The 15142-nt window shown below is 34.1% G+C and overlaps 2 protein-coding genes across 2 annotated transcripts; both read right to left on the bottom strand.

The window, feature by feature from the left end:
• Positions 1–3277: 3277 nt before the first annotated feature.
• LOC128182858 (uncharacterized) lies at positions 3278–4493 on the bottom strand. The gene is made up of 5 exons (XM_052851617.1): positions 4407–4493; positions 4168–4264; positions 3892–4023; positions 3706–3770; positions 3278–3496 (listed from the first exon to the last, which is right to left on the bottom strand). The coding sequence occupies exons 1-5, from the start codon at positions 4491–4493 to the stop codon at positions 3278–3280; spliced, it is 600 nt and encodes a 199-aa protein (XP_052707577.1).
• Positions 4494–5672: 1179 nt separating this feature from the next.
• LOC128184891 (eosinophil peroxidase-like) lies at positions 5673–14922 on the bottom strand. Its single transcript, XM_052854528.1, has 14 exons — positions 14775–14922; positions 13657–13777; positions 12849–13060; positions 12302–12481; positions 11890–11935; positions 11560–11669; positions 11252–11350; positions 10640–10726; positions 10064–10389; positions 8521–8684; positions 8199–8411; positions 7556–7722; positions 6859–6961; positions 5673–6150 (listed from the first exon to the last, which is right to left on the bottom strand). Exons 1-14 carry the CDS (start codon positions 14917–14919, stop codon positions 6009–6011), a joined length of 2115 nt encoding a protein of 704 aa, XP_052710488.1. The 5' UTR covers positions 14920–14922; the 3' UTR covers positions 5673–6008.
• Positions 14923–15142: the final 220 nt, after the last annotated feature.

Genomic DNA, 15142 nt, shown 5'->3' with positions numbered 1-15142 from the left:
CATTGCGCCACAGAGAGAGAGAGAGTTATTCAACTGATTTGTATCCTCACACCGTTGCAGTTATGAGACCACGTCTTTGAAAAAATAATGATTCAACACCTAAATAAAGTCACAGCAACAGCGTACCGATCTAATGCAGACCCTATCTTAATGTATGGAACCTGTATGATAGGGCCAACTCAGTGCCCTGGCGCCAAAATTAGGCGCCTATATCGCCACTTTTGAGACCAGATTCCGTCAGGGGACACCTGTAACCCCGAGGAACGGGTCTCAGCAAAATGGCATACCTCCTAGTTTGGGCGCTAGGCGCCCTGTTTAGAGACCCTATCTAAATTTATGGAACCTGTACGATACTTGTAGGGTTAACTCCGCGCCCTGACTCCAAATATCGTTGCCTATATCGCCACTTTTGAGACTGGATTTCGTCAGGGGACAGCCGTACCCCTAAGGATTCGGTCTCAACGAGATGGCAAACCTCCTAGTTTTGGCGCTAGGCGAAGTTTTTAGTTTCTGTATAATGCAGTCGGGTTCGAAAAGCTTCAATTTATAGTCGATAAAAAACATGAATATTCGTTATTGGCAGGTAGCAATCGCAACTTCTCGGGCCTTTCCGGCAAGCTCGGAAACTTCTCGGGCCTTTCCGGCAAGCTCGGAAAAACACCTCGAATGTACAATCGCAACTTCTCGGGCCTTTCTGGCAAGCTCGGAAAAACACCTCGAATGTATTAACATCACCGGATGTTAGAATATTATACAAAATGGAGTCGCTTCCCATTAAAATAAGTATCGGCTAGACAGTCTTGTATGTCGCTTCTGTGTTATATTTTAGTGTATATCGTTTATTTTAATGTAGTGTAGCTCACATCTCATATCGTAAAATGTGTTCAATTTATTTCAAGTTTTACAAAAAGGGGGGTTGTCATGGACGCCTAGGTAATACATTCGAGGTGTCTTTCTGAGCTTGCCGGAAAGGCCCGAGAAGTTGCGATTGCTCGAATGTATTAACATCACCGGATGGTAGAATGGAGTCGCTTCCCATTAAAAATAGCAATCGGCTAGACAGCCTTATAAGTCGCTTCTGTGTTATATTTTAGTGTTAAATCATTTACTTTAATGAAGTCTAGCTTACATCTCAACAGATCGTAAAATGTGTTGCATTTACTGTAGACGTATTTTTTTCCACGGGGTCATAATTCCGCGGAATCACAATATCAATTTAATCCGCGGGTAAAAATTTGCGCGGATTCTTTGAATGAAAAAAAAAATCATTTGAATAATTATTATTAAATTTGGTTCTGAGCGATTTTCATTACCTAGAATTTGTCCAACTTTGGACTTAAATTGTAGGAACTGTTCACTGTGAACAGTAATTATCGGTTGTGGACTGATCGGTAGTCATTAGTTAGCCGTCAAGATGTTACGACGCTGGCTAAAATCGTCTTGTGAAACGCCACATCTTTAATTAATAGTAACTGTCAACTCATGGTTTCACATGTAGTTTAAATTATGAGTTGATCAGTTTTATCACTTAAAAGTCAGAGCACAAAGGGATCTAAAATTGCAGTAAAAACACGGGTCTTAGTGTATAGTTAATTGGATCATTGAAAGACACACCCTCTTGGGGCTATTTGTCGTCTGACACGTGCCGTTATCTCAAGCGGGGAGAAGTTTAAATTTCATGCAAGTAAATTTACAGAAAATTCAAATCTTTAGATCAAATTATTTATTAAGTGAATTCTCAATACAAATTTGACAGTTTGAATAGATAAAAACGATATACACTGGGTACACGTATATATGCAAGTGTTACATGTATAGAATGTAGTAACTTCCAATTATCCTTATTCATGTAATGCAATTTTAAAATTTCATTCCAAAATGCACTTTAAGTACACTGGGAACAAATTCCGCGGAAAATTTGTGCCCGCGTTCATAGCGTAAATTAATACCACGCGGACAAAAGTACGTCTACAGTATATCAAGTTTTTAAAAGGGGGGTTGTCATGGACGCGTAGGTAATACATTCGAGATGTTTTTCCGAGCCTGCCGGAAAGGCCCGAGAAGTTCCGATTGCATGGGCAGTAATACACCGAATTCCAGAATTATATTTGAAGAGAGAGAGAGAGAGAGAGAGAGAGAGAGAGAGAGAGAGAGAGAGAGAGAGAGAGAGAGTAAACTCAATAACTGAATAAAAGTAATTTTTGGCTGAATATTAAGTGTATGCGGTGGGGAGTTGGGTCAGGAGTCGTTTAATACATGTACATATGTACCTTAAATCAATTGATTTCTGGTCCAATATGCCTTTCAATATCATTTTATTTTTATTTCATATTTAACACTGCAGTATCAATCATGAATTACAATACATCTATCTTTTGTTATTAATGTCTGCAAAATGATGGATTCCTCTATCAGACATGTAGGTCGTATTTATTAGATATTACTTGAAATATACAGTGTACATATAAGTCATTGAGTTATCATTGATGAGAAATAAAGCAGCAATACATAACAATCATAACAATTACAGTCAAGAAAAGTAATTACATTTTGCAGTTAAAATAAAAGTTTATACACGTGCACGAGCAAATTATGATATTTGAAAGTTTACAATTCATAATGATTGCTTATCTTAATAGTATGTTGCAGAAAACAAAACTATACTCGATAGGTCGCAAAATTATGACAAAAAGATATTAGTACCCATAAATTGATGACGCCTCGAACAGATTGATAAGGCAAGCCAAGTGTTTTTAAAATTCAAATTTGTAATTCATATAAACCGAAACACAATTAGGCATTAATTTTATTAAGTTTTAATTGTGAAACAAATTATTTTATATCTGTGTTTAGCTGTAATTTTTGTGGATTTTCATGTATGCAAAGCAAGCAATTTTCTTTTAAATTTTAATAAAATCAAATAATAAGATAATCATTGGAAAAGCAAGAAAACACAATTTACAGATAATTGAAGTGACTTTATTGGTGACTAAAACGCCACAACTCCTCGCCCCAAAGTCAAGTGACTAAAACGCCACATTAAAATGCAAAAATGCATGGTAAGGTGATTAAAGCACCACAACAAAAACAGAGTTCAATTACCATGTGACTAAAACGCCACCACTGAGATCCAAATAGTCAAGTGACTAAAACGCCACAACTAAGATCCATATAGTCAAGTGACTAAAACGGCACAATAACTGAGATCCATACAGTCAAGTGACTAAAACGGCACAATAACTGAGATCCATACAGTCAAGTGACTAAAACGCCACATTTACTGAATGCCATGGAACTTCAGCATCAAAATGTCTTTTGAATCTCCTCGGCCAAACTTTTTCTTCAGTGACATTGTAACCCTTTCAACCAATCCGGGTCTTCTGAAGCGATACGAGCCGACTCTAATCTTTGTCACGTGACCAATGGATAGGTTTTCTAGATCTGTATTTGATTCGCTTCCTTCCGTTCTTTCCAGATGTCGCTGAAATCTTTTGATCTACGAAATGGAGAAACATCCAATTATAAATATGTATTTCTTTAAAGTCCAGCATAGTCGGAAAATTACGATCATACAGAAACAAATGAAACATTGCCGACAAAAGTAGTTTTTAACACCATAGATATAGGTATATTTGAATTTGATAGTACATGCATTTTTAGAAACTTAAGACATTATAAGTATTTAATGTGCAATTTAATACATACGTTAAAGATTGTCTCCTCGCTGTTATGAAGAATTCTCTCGTATTTTTCAGCTGTCTTTGTCATTTCTGTCAGAAAGAATTAAAAAACATGCATAAGAAATCGAACACATTCTATTTGATAACGATTTTATAATTACAATCAAAATCAATGTAAAATCAAGTAAGAGTTAATGAACAAGTAGAATACCATTGTTGACCAGGGACAGGAGGTGCTGCCCCCACATTCTCTGGAGGGTGGTCAAGTCGGTCTCTGTCACCATGTGTTTCTTCAACGCCTCCATGAAGAGAAAGCCGAACAAAACGTACCTCCTTTGTTGATCTGAAATAAAGATAAATATCATCATTATGTTATCAAATAACTAGCTAGTTAGAATTAAGATATATCATAATTTTACATTAAAAAAAAAGGTAACTCTGGTCACATCTAGATTAGAATGAAATCTTGAATGTATTATTTACATACCAGCAACTTCTTTGTTCTTGGAGTAAGAAAATCTACCAAGTTGATCAAAATTCTGATCTCCATACAGAAACATCACCAGCTGCAGAATGTGTTTCCTCTGTAAAACAATGACATTAAATAAAAAAAAAATTAATTTTAAAAGTCCAGAATTCGACATCAATATCTCAGATTGTGTACATGCAATGTTAAGGTCTTTAAAATCATAAGCAAACAATAAAAAGTATAAATAGCAAACATACCACGGGCGTCATTGTCCGTGTGTTTGTGGAGGACAAGTAGTCCACCAACAGTGAACGCAAACGTGCCTCAAATCTTCCTTTTTCCATTTTGATCAGTAATCGAATCTTAGCAATTGATTTTGCCGATAAGAGCGTGTGTTTATCTGTCGATTGACAACGATAATAGTTCGCAACGTTTGTGACGTCATGCCATTATGATGCGCGGCAAGACGACGTCACGAATAAAGAGAAAAAAAACAAACAAAAAAAGTTCATGTTTTCCGGATTAAGTCTTTTCCTACATGCATCGTCCTGCTTTTTAAAGGATTCTATTACACGTTGCCGGTTTTTTCTGTTTGCCATTCAAGAGGCCTGGGTGATTATAATTATGGTCATTTTAGGCTACATTTCACTCCTTTAGATGAATGGTCTGTATAGATATATGGGAACTGAAGTTTAAATATGTTTGCATCATCATTCATTTTTACATGCAGTTTGTATTCATTTGGTGTTACCCGTACTGATATTTGTTATTATCCACCTCTCGCTGCTCCATTTTTTTGTGCCATTTTTAATGCCGACTATATTGTATCTATCTTTCATAGATGATATCTGTTTACGAAACAATATACAGCCGTAATTTGGTAGATAGGTTATCACCACAAACCTCAATTTCTTTATGTTTAAATTTTATTTATTATAGAAATAGGGCATTCGACATCATATAGATTATCGCTTGCATGTAAAAGAAAACAATAGACGTGGTCCGTGACTTCAACTAAAATTGCGGTTTTAAATTTTTATCGAATAATTCTTTGAAATTTAAAAATTTTAAATTTGTTTTTAAATTTCAAATTAAATAACACTATTGTTAGAATATGTTTACCTTTGGTAATAATATGACATTTAGAAAAAAAACCCAATCTAATCTATGCAAAAGTCTTCGTATTTATTTATTGACCCTATGATACAATCATCTAGGAATGCAATACATTTTTCTAAGCTCTTTATAGTTAATATTTTTCATAATTATTGGAGTGAAACATGTTGACTAGTAATGGCTACCAAGAGAAAATAAAGTCACAGCAACATCGATCTAATGCAGAAAATCAACCATTAAAAATCAAGGATTTTTTTTTCTTAATTGAAAAGTAATACTATACGTTGATGACTCTTTGTAACGATATCATCTTCTTCCATGAAATTTTAAAGCTAATTTATTTATTTTACATTAAATTACGCCTTTGTTTATTTTCTTTGCAACAGGCAGAACAAAAAACCCAGAAATCCATTTGAAAATCAATATTTTATTGAAAAATCAGTTGGTTTGATTTACAAATATATGTTCAAGTAACAAGAGTAAAAAAAATAAAAATTAGACGAAGATGAACAATAACATTTATCCTGTTTATAGAATTTTCAAGCAGATACATTAAAAGTGATCCATCATGGAATTAACCGTACGAGCATGAAGAATGATAATTACAAATGAAAGTAAAACATGATACAAAATTCAACACCCATGGAAAGTATTCTTTCTCTCATAAAGTATCCTGTTATACAATACATGTATTCATTTATATAACACAAGTGTCAATTTGAACGAGTTTCAGGGTTTCTAAATCACGGTTTCTTGCCCTTGCCTTTGTCTTTGTCCTTCCCTTTGGCTCCTCTATTCCATATCCACCCACCCACGTTGGAAGTTCTGTGTCTCCAGCGAGAGAAGTCGATGAATGGCAGGGAGGAACAAGTCACTAAAGGATTGCTGTAAACAAAACAACCAGCTGTAAATGGGCTGTTAAACATACAACTCACTAAAGGATTGCTGTAAACAAAACAACCAGCTGTAAATGTGCTGTTAATTATATAATTCACGACAATGATTGCTGTAAAAAAAATAAACAGCAAGATGTGAATGTGTTTTCGACTGTTTTTGGTTTCTACATTGCTCATAACGTAAGGGACTTTGGCATGCCAAAATATGTGTTATTGTAAAATTCGTTAAAAGTGAAATTCGTTTCTGAACTGTTTCGTCTGCTTGCTTGTTATCCAATATAAAAGCAAGGAAGTTATATCAGGGACGTTTTTACTATATGTTAGCATATATGTCCCTGGTTATATGGAAGCTTAAATATATTACTGTGGTTTCATTAATTTTCGTGGGTATCAATTTTCGTGGATTTTCTAAAAACCACAGTTTCAAGGATACGTAATTTCGTGACCAATGATCCAATCAATACAAATTGTTAGTTGAAATTGAACTTCAATGAACATTTAATTTTGTGGATCAGCTTAACAACGAAATCCACAAAAATGGGTATTCAACGAATATTGATGAAACCACAGTATAATTCTTTCCAACTTTTATCTTCTTTGCTTTGATTTAAATGAGGCAATGGTAATTTGCTTTCTTTATAGTGCAACAATTCACTTTGTTCCATTTTTTTCTACTGAAATCAAGCAATAAACTCACTCTGCACTTGTTAAAGAGAGAGCATCCTTCTGAATTTCCTCCAAACCAAGGGTTTCACACAGAATCTTGGATAAAGTCACTTTTCGTATCTCTTGTAACTGTCCTGTAAATATATTTTTCTCACACTTTTAAAGATAGTAAAAGAACTATGACTCAGATCAAACAGATTGCTTTGACAGTGCATTTGAAAACTGATTTACATTCCTTTATGAGTTATATATACTGTCTATTTTTTATATTAATTACCAATAAGATACATGTACACCTTCAAATATTTTAGTCATACGAAATATTCCATGTATTTAGCTTTGATATTTCAATTTTCCCTAGATCTTTGAACAAATATTAGATTTAGGAGGGGGGGGGGGGGGGGGTCAAAATATAATATAACATAAAAGCCATCAGATTTAGCTGAACAATTTATATGCGATTTCTGAAGCTGTTTACTACTATTTGGTGAAGAAAAATTTCATATATTGTAGTATATAATTTTAATCATTTTAATCATTTAATCATTTTTATATGGAACTCTTTTTTTTTTAAAGGAGATCATTATTGTCTATGACAGAAATCCCCAATCCCTTAATAAGACATAAGTTGAAAAATTACCACAACCATCCAGCCATCTTTCACCAACAGCAGCAGTTTGAAAATTATTTTTTCTCTTTCAAAAAGATTTTCATCACTTTGTACTTACGTCGTGGGAATCCCTCTACGCCATTCGTCTCGTACCAGTATCGGTCTCCGAACTTAATGTCATGGAACTGTCTCCCTAACAGGCATTCGAAGAGAGGCCCGACAAGTGCGTCATCACGTGGTGTCTCCGTGACTCCGCCCACAAACACATCTACGTCATTAACATCACTGTAATGGAAAGTTTTAACGTCATATATAGAATTTCAAACGTTTCTTTTGGATGTAAGTTTTGTTTAGTTATAATAAAAAGGAAAACAATAATCATTTGCATAACTTTAATTCGCAAATCGTAAAGTGTGAATTCATCAACAGTACTCTAGTGTGTTAACAACTTGATACGTTCTTTTTGTCAGAGAGAGAGAGAGAGAGAGAGAGAGAGAGAGAGAGAGAGAGAGAGAGAGAGAGAGAGAGAGATTTTCATGCAAATACAAATGTTTGAAATAGCTCCAAAAAAGTTAGACTTTAGATGCTTTAGAAAAAAGGTGTAAATTGTTTTAAAAAAGGGGGAAGAGTGATACAGATACAATGTATGCTACGTGTACAAGTAAAACATATGAAATGGGTAAAGAAATGTCTAACAAAGGTTCATTAAAATGTAGACTGGAAACCAATATATTGATATAAATCACCAAAGTAAACCTCACTCATAAGTATTTTGTAGTCTAGTCCTGACGTCAGCGCTATGGTCCACTAAATTCGCAAAATTCTGGGCTACCGGAAGTCTACACCATTCTCGCCATGCATTGTAGGAAGGCAGGGCATGGTCCCTTCCTCTCTGGATGTTAAAGGACATGAGGTCAAAGGTTAATCCATTCACGTCACGGAAAAGTTCATTTCTAACTGCATCCTCAACTTGTCTGAAAATCAAACCACATTGAAGAAAGCTACACTGGTTCGTGTTTTGAAATGAATGAAATGCAAAAAAAAAAACAACTGAAAATTTAAATTATGCGATTGGATTTGTACCTGTCCATTTTCCTAGCAGGAGTATCTAATAAAAAGCGCGCCAAATCCGGAATGTTGCTTCCGCCTTGCGTGACAACAATGTGGGGGTCCATTAAAACGTCTTCCGTTTTAAAAGTTTGGGTTGTTGCAAACTGCATAGTCTTGTAGCCAAACTCAGGGGGTATCTAATAAAATAGAAATTCATTGAATACTACTAATTAATATCGCATCAGATCACAGATAGATCATTGTAATTTCATATATTACAGAAAAAAAATCTCTAGCTTTCGTCTGCTAACGAACTTAAGGACGTTGTATGTTGTCAACAACTGTTGTTTCGTATTACATATAACACCTTTTATTAAAATACATAATTTGAAAAAAATACAATTATATCTTATTACAATAAAGATGCGTTTTTAGATCAATTGCTGCTCTAAATACATATCAACTTATCACTCTCTATTTCATCCGGAGGTAGAAAATTATAAAATGACCGGGACGATATGGTGCTATCTTAATGCTCATTTACTTTTATTAGATGTTGATTTGATTTGATTTGAACATATTTTTATTGTACAAAAATTACAACAGGGATTGGGCACAAGTTCAAAAACTTAGACCGCCCTCTCCCAATACAAGTATATAATACAGTAAAAATAATGTATGCACAACATGTAAGGTCAACAGATCATATGACAGTAATATAAAAATTTTCAATGGTGTACAAACATCAATTAAATCTTTTTGTACCTTTGATATAACGATAAACTAGAGAAAATAAATGTTTGTTTTCGCTGACACTGATTGCGTTGTCGCCCCAAAGTAGGACATGAGTATTAAGAATATTTAAATGTACAATATTGAAAATTTCATTAAGCATAATATTTCTGGACTCTTTATATTTATTACAAGTGAAAAAATAATGATAAGTGTCTTCGAGCTTGCCACACGAACAGAGTGGACTGTTAATAATATTACAACGAAAAAGATCACTATTTAGTACACAACTATGACGAAGTCTAGTATGAATAATATTAAAAAATCTGTCACCATAAGTAAAAAAAATCATGAGTCGCTTTCACGGACATCCTTTGAAAGCGCATTTCATTCATTAACAACAGTGGGAACAAATGAAGATTTATACAATTGTTAACGACATTTTGATTCACTTTGAGAAGTCTTTAGATATTGTTTGTTGTAATTTCATTGGTATTATTACATAATAGTATAGTGAGTATAGTCATTTCATTATTATATCTTTAAATATAATTATTAGATGTTACAGTTCAAAATATTTTAAATCAGCCGAACATGTCTACATGTATATTGTCCATGGGAGATATAAACTATAAACAACACTTACAGGAAAGTTATGGGCATTTAACAGCAGAGCAATTTATTGTTTAAACTGCTGACTCAAAAATATAAACAATATCGAACCCCCATCAATCACCAGCACTGTTACTGACTCATTTAAATGAAGATTTTCTCAACCAAATATGTACTGACTATAATTTATAATTACAAGGGTAAAAATATAAAAACTCTTTGCATAAAATACCTGTGAATGTCCATACCGGAGTGCTGCTGTGGCAACGACATTTTTCACGGTAGGGTTCACATCCGGGTCATATTTTCTCCAAAAACCACGTGATTGTAAATCCAAGTCGAGGTCGTCCCTTATTTGTTTTCCCAAAAGGACCGGAAGGTATTCTCCATAGGTAATTTGCTGAATAATGGCGCCCATAATTTTTTTCGTCTCCAAGAAGATCTCGTGACTTCTGCAGTTTCTTACTTTTCTTATTCCTTCCGCTATGATATTGTGTAGGCGGAGGAATACAACATGGAGTCCGCTCAAAGACGGTGCTTCATTCACTCTTTCATCGCCTGGAAGTAAAGAATAAAAAGACTATCTGAAATAGCTATGCAAATGAAACATTAAACTACCTTTTAAAATATTTCACACTTACTAGGGCAAAATATGACAGTGTAGTTTGTGTACAATTCAGATGATACCGCTTTGAGTTTGGCGGATTCTTAGTAGCAAAGACAAGTTGTTTACATGCACGAAAATAGTTATATTCTTTTAAAACATCAAATTGAATTAAAGCTTTCTTTTATTATTGCGATGCCGTACCTCCCAGTTGGCAGAAATCGCCTGCTTGATGGATATTACAAATGCCTCCATCAGGAAGTAAATCGCCTTCCGAGGTCCTGAGAGATCCTGAAACAGAGTGTGATAACTTTACAATTTCTACTTACATGTGAATGTAAGACGATTCATTATTTCAGTGAATAGAGACGTCAATAGGTAGAGCCTTTGGTCATACATTGTATGTTACTGAATGCAATGTCTGTCCACCTACATGTAATTATTGAGAATAAGAAACTTTCAGAAGTCTTTAGATATTGTTTGTTGTAATTTCATTGGTATTATTACATAATAGTATAGTGAGTATAGTCATTTCATTATTATATCTTTAAATATAATTATATAATCCACACAAGTTTGTACACCTCTATCAATATTTTAATATGCCAAAAAATTTATTTGAGTATTGTTTAAACAGCTGTATAAGTATGGATACTAGTACTTAATGTTAAATTGACTAAAGCTATAACTTGATATTCTATAATGATTTTTTCTAAAGTTTAGTTGGAGAGAGAGAGAGAGAGAGAGAGAGAGAGAGAGAGAGAGAGAGAGAGAGAGAGAGAGAGAGAGCTCTATTTCAATCTTGTATTCAGTTACCCAATTTCCCACTCAAGTTTTCATTAAATGATTTAGTGTCGCCGTAAATCATCCCTCCGTCTATGTAAGAAGAAAGACGGTTCACTTGTTCTCTGTAACCTGAAAGTAGAAAACGAAAGTATACACCTAGACAGCATGCATTTATCAGCAAACTCATCACTATTATAGTTTGCAGTAATAATAATGAGATATATTATGCAATTAGTAGTAATTGTGTATTCACATAAAGAAACACTTATAAATTTCTTATTTACTTTTTACTGCCTTTTAAAAAACTTTCGTTAGCCGTTTATTGTACATGTACTCACCTATAGAGCAGAAACTGTTGAAAGGAGCCGGGATAGACCGGGGAAAGTCCATGCAGGTGTGGCTATAGCGTGGGTCGTCGGCGGGAATCTCTATCCCAAAACATTCTGGGCTGAAATCAAGACAACATGCAAGGGCTCATTAATTGCTTTAACAATTTCCCTGTATTATTTTGAAGATATGAATTTGATTACAGTTAGAATATGATTTTTTTTGTTGTTTCTTTTTAATTTCTGCGTTGGTATTTTCTTGTTTCGTCTTTAATTTCTAAGAAAAAAAAGGACTGTTTCCCCCCAAAACGATTTGAAGCTATATTCTCAACTGTAACTTACTCTGCAATATCGTCCCCGCAGCAATCTAAATGTTCGCCGTCCGTTCCTGCGAGTCATTAAAAATAAAAGTATTAAGATTAACACAGTCTTTTCCTATGTTAAGACAATTGTGTTGTCATTGTTGATGGCATTGATTATTTAAAATACGTCTTGGAAAAGTATAAACTTATCAATGATTTAAAAAAAAAGATGAATATGATGTTTATGATAATGGTGATGAAAACGATGACAAGGATGATGATAATAATGATGATAAATGATGATGACGACGACGACGAAAATGATGACGACGACGACGACGACAACGATGATGATGATGATGATGATGATGTTGATGTTGATGTTGATGATGAAACCAAATAAACATAACCACGATGGTTCAAGTAAAGGTTAAAGGTTATGATGCGCTCACCGATAGCTATAGGAGTGAAAGTCAGGTCATGGTCAATGAACTGACCAAAGGTAAACAGCATCAGGTTCCCCTTGTCGTCGGCCGGGGTTTCCGCGTCCCCCGACAACACATTGTTACTGATCACTCGTGGACTCGGGAGCTGTCCGCCACTTTTACTTGTCTGGCGAGGTATGTTGTATCCTTGAATTATGATATTTATGTACAATGGATATTTGTATGAATCTTGGCTTTTCATTTATCTGAATTTCATGGTACATAAAGCAAATACTACCGAAACGAACTGAACGATAGATGGATGAAGTTAAGTTTTGGGATATGAAAGACTCTCGAAATGTTATTATAGAAGAATAATAATTATTATTATAATCGAAAATATTATGTATTAGCAGTTTTCTGTACTGTTGTTCTTGCAGCACGGTGGTAAATGTAACTAATACATATTTATCAAATTTAAGTATTACATTTTTATATATTGTACTAGTTTTTGCCTTCTGTGCTCAAAATAAAAGCATTGAAAAATCTATTTTGTGAAATTTTATATATATACCGTCATCATAGACAGCCGGTAGATACCGCGCATGCTCATGTAGAGCCACGCCCCATGTTGGATTTTTGAGATTGTTACAAACACCATTGGCGCTTCTATACTTTGATCTTTTGTAGTCATCACAGGCAGGGGTTGTTTTATCGCAGAGCTGCGTATAGAACGATTTCTGATAATTGTAGTTTCCATACAGATCAGTGAAAGAGAGCCCACTTCTGCAGAAAAAAGTATTTGAGTTTATTATACAAGAAAAAAAGACAATGTAAATCGTAGTATCCGAGAGCCCTATGTACAGCGTTCAATTGTTTCCGTTTTCATTGAAATAATTCTTTTTAAATATGAAAAAATAAATAAGAGAATAAAAAGCTTAACAAGAAGAGATTTGTTTTCAATATAAGTTTGATATGTACATGTAAGTGTATTTTCTCATGGCAAAACATGACAATGTAAACCTTTCAGGTGTATTTTTGACGTGTCTTTAAAACTTTTTTCTTTACATAACGCTTTTTTTGGCATTATATAAATACTAAAATTAAAAAAAAAAAGTATTTCGTTTATCTTATCGGTATTATTTTCGATGCATGCATACACATTGCTAAAAATTATCAAAAATCTCTTTCTCAAAAATGTTCATTTTGTCAAGACATACCTTGAGTTTTACAAAGGTTAAGTAGAAGATGTCGAATTTTGAACCATGTTTCGAAAATGCCTAACTTTGAACCAAGTTTCGAATTGACAACTATTTCTTACTCCAACTGATCTGAAATAAAAACTTTTTTTGAAAGATTTACCTGTAATTTTAAAGATTTACCTGTCGATAATGTTCTTGATGAGGTTGACGAATTTATAACCGTCCCTAGCAATGCTGTCCTCGTCGTTCCTTTGCTGCTGGAGAAAGGCGAATCCGTTCCCAGTGTCAGGTATATCAGAAACTAGGGGAAAAAAGAGCTACATTACAGTGGGTAATCAACACTCATTGGTAAGTTTTTAGGGTAGTAGAGGCAAGTTTCTTGGTATTTGGTGTATCTAATTTGTAGGTCGTTATAATTTAAGGGTTAAATGGGGGAAAATGCTGCTTTACTTGTTTCTCTTTTCTTTTCAATTTGTCGTGTAAGCTGTTTTTGACATACTAGATATTCAATGTTCCATATAGGTAACATACCACTACCCATTCAACCCGGTAAAATAGAAAATCAGTGCACCTATGAGTTTCTGTATTTGAAATAACACAGTTGAAAACTTATGTCAATTTGCGTCATAGTTTACAATTAATAAGAGGAACGAACTTAAAATGCTCAAAAGAAACCATTGGAAAAATTTGCATAATTTTACATAATGACAAATAACTAAACTATATACTATGAAATATTTGTCCCCGTTTTATTTTTTCCCCTTTTGCAATAGCTTTCGGCGGGCGAATTTAAGACTGGGTGATTTGTAACGAGACAAAATTATTTTTGTTGCAATGACTTTGGGCAATTTCAAGACGGGACAAAGTTTTACAAAGTCTAGAATGGCGAAAATAAAACTGTAAACAGTTAGCATCAATGTAGTCAACAATTTCATTGTAATAAAATATTCATCTTTTAGAAATGCCAGTTCATTGGATACAATCATTCGACACCAAGAATCACGAGCGCCTCTTTGCCATGTGGAAATATATCAAGGTATAATCTACATTTTGTATACCGTGTTATTTTCGCCTTTCTACATATGAAAACGTTGTCACAAGTGTAGAATTCGCCCGGAAACAGTTAAAAATTGATACTTTTTTTCTGATTAACACAGCAGTTTAAAAATTGTTTTAAATTCGCTCAGTTTTGAATTTGCCCTCTAACAATAAAGGAGAAGGGGGCAAAAGTAAAGCGGAGGCGAAAATTTCCCTGTGTATTTTTGTTTAGATATTGTTTATATCACACATGTACTTACCTTCCGGTCTTGAACAGGTTTTTCGCAGAGGTTCGTCGTATGTTTTTTGAATTGCCTCAGTGATGATGTCATCAATTTCGTCGACACTTTCAACATGTGTTGTCATAATGCTCACCAACAACATAAGCAGGTGGCAGTATTCCATTCTGAAAAGTATCTGTTTATCTAATGATTTAATGATTTATTAAGAAATGAATTCAATATTTATGTTTATTTATGTTCATGGAGTGTGTTATTAAGTCCAGTGATGAGCCTGTCGACGCCGGATCAAAAATCTAAATTAAATGCTACTACTGACCACGGTGCGTCAGATCATTAATATGCACTTGATTGCATTTACTTATTTGGAGGAGAATGTTGTAGCGCAG

This window comes from Crassostrea angulata, chromosome 5 (genome assembly GCF_025612915.1).
Source record: "Crassostrea angulata isolate pt1a10 chromosome 5, ASM2561291v2, whole genome shotgun sequence".
In the NCBI taxonomy this organism is placed as follows: Eukaryota; Metazoa; Mollusca; class Bivalvia; order Ostreida; family Ostreidae; genus Magallana; species Magallana angulata.
Note: the sequence above shows the minus strand (reverse complement) of the source record. Positions and strands in the feature narration are given on the sequence as shown.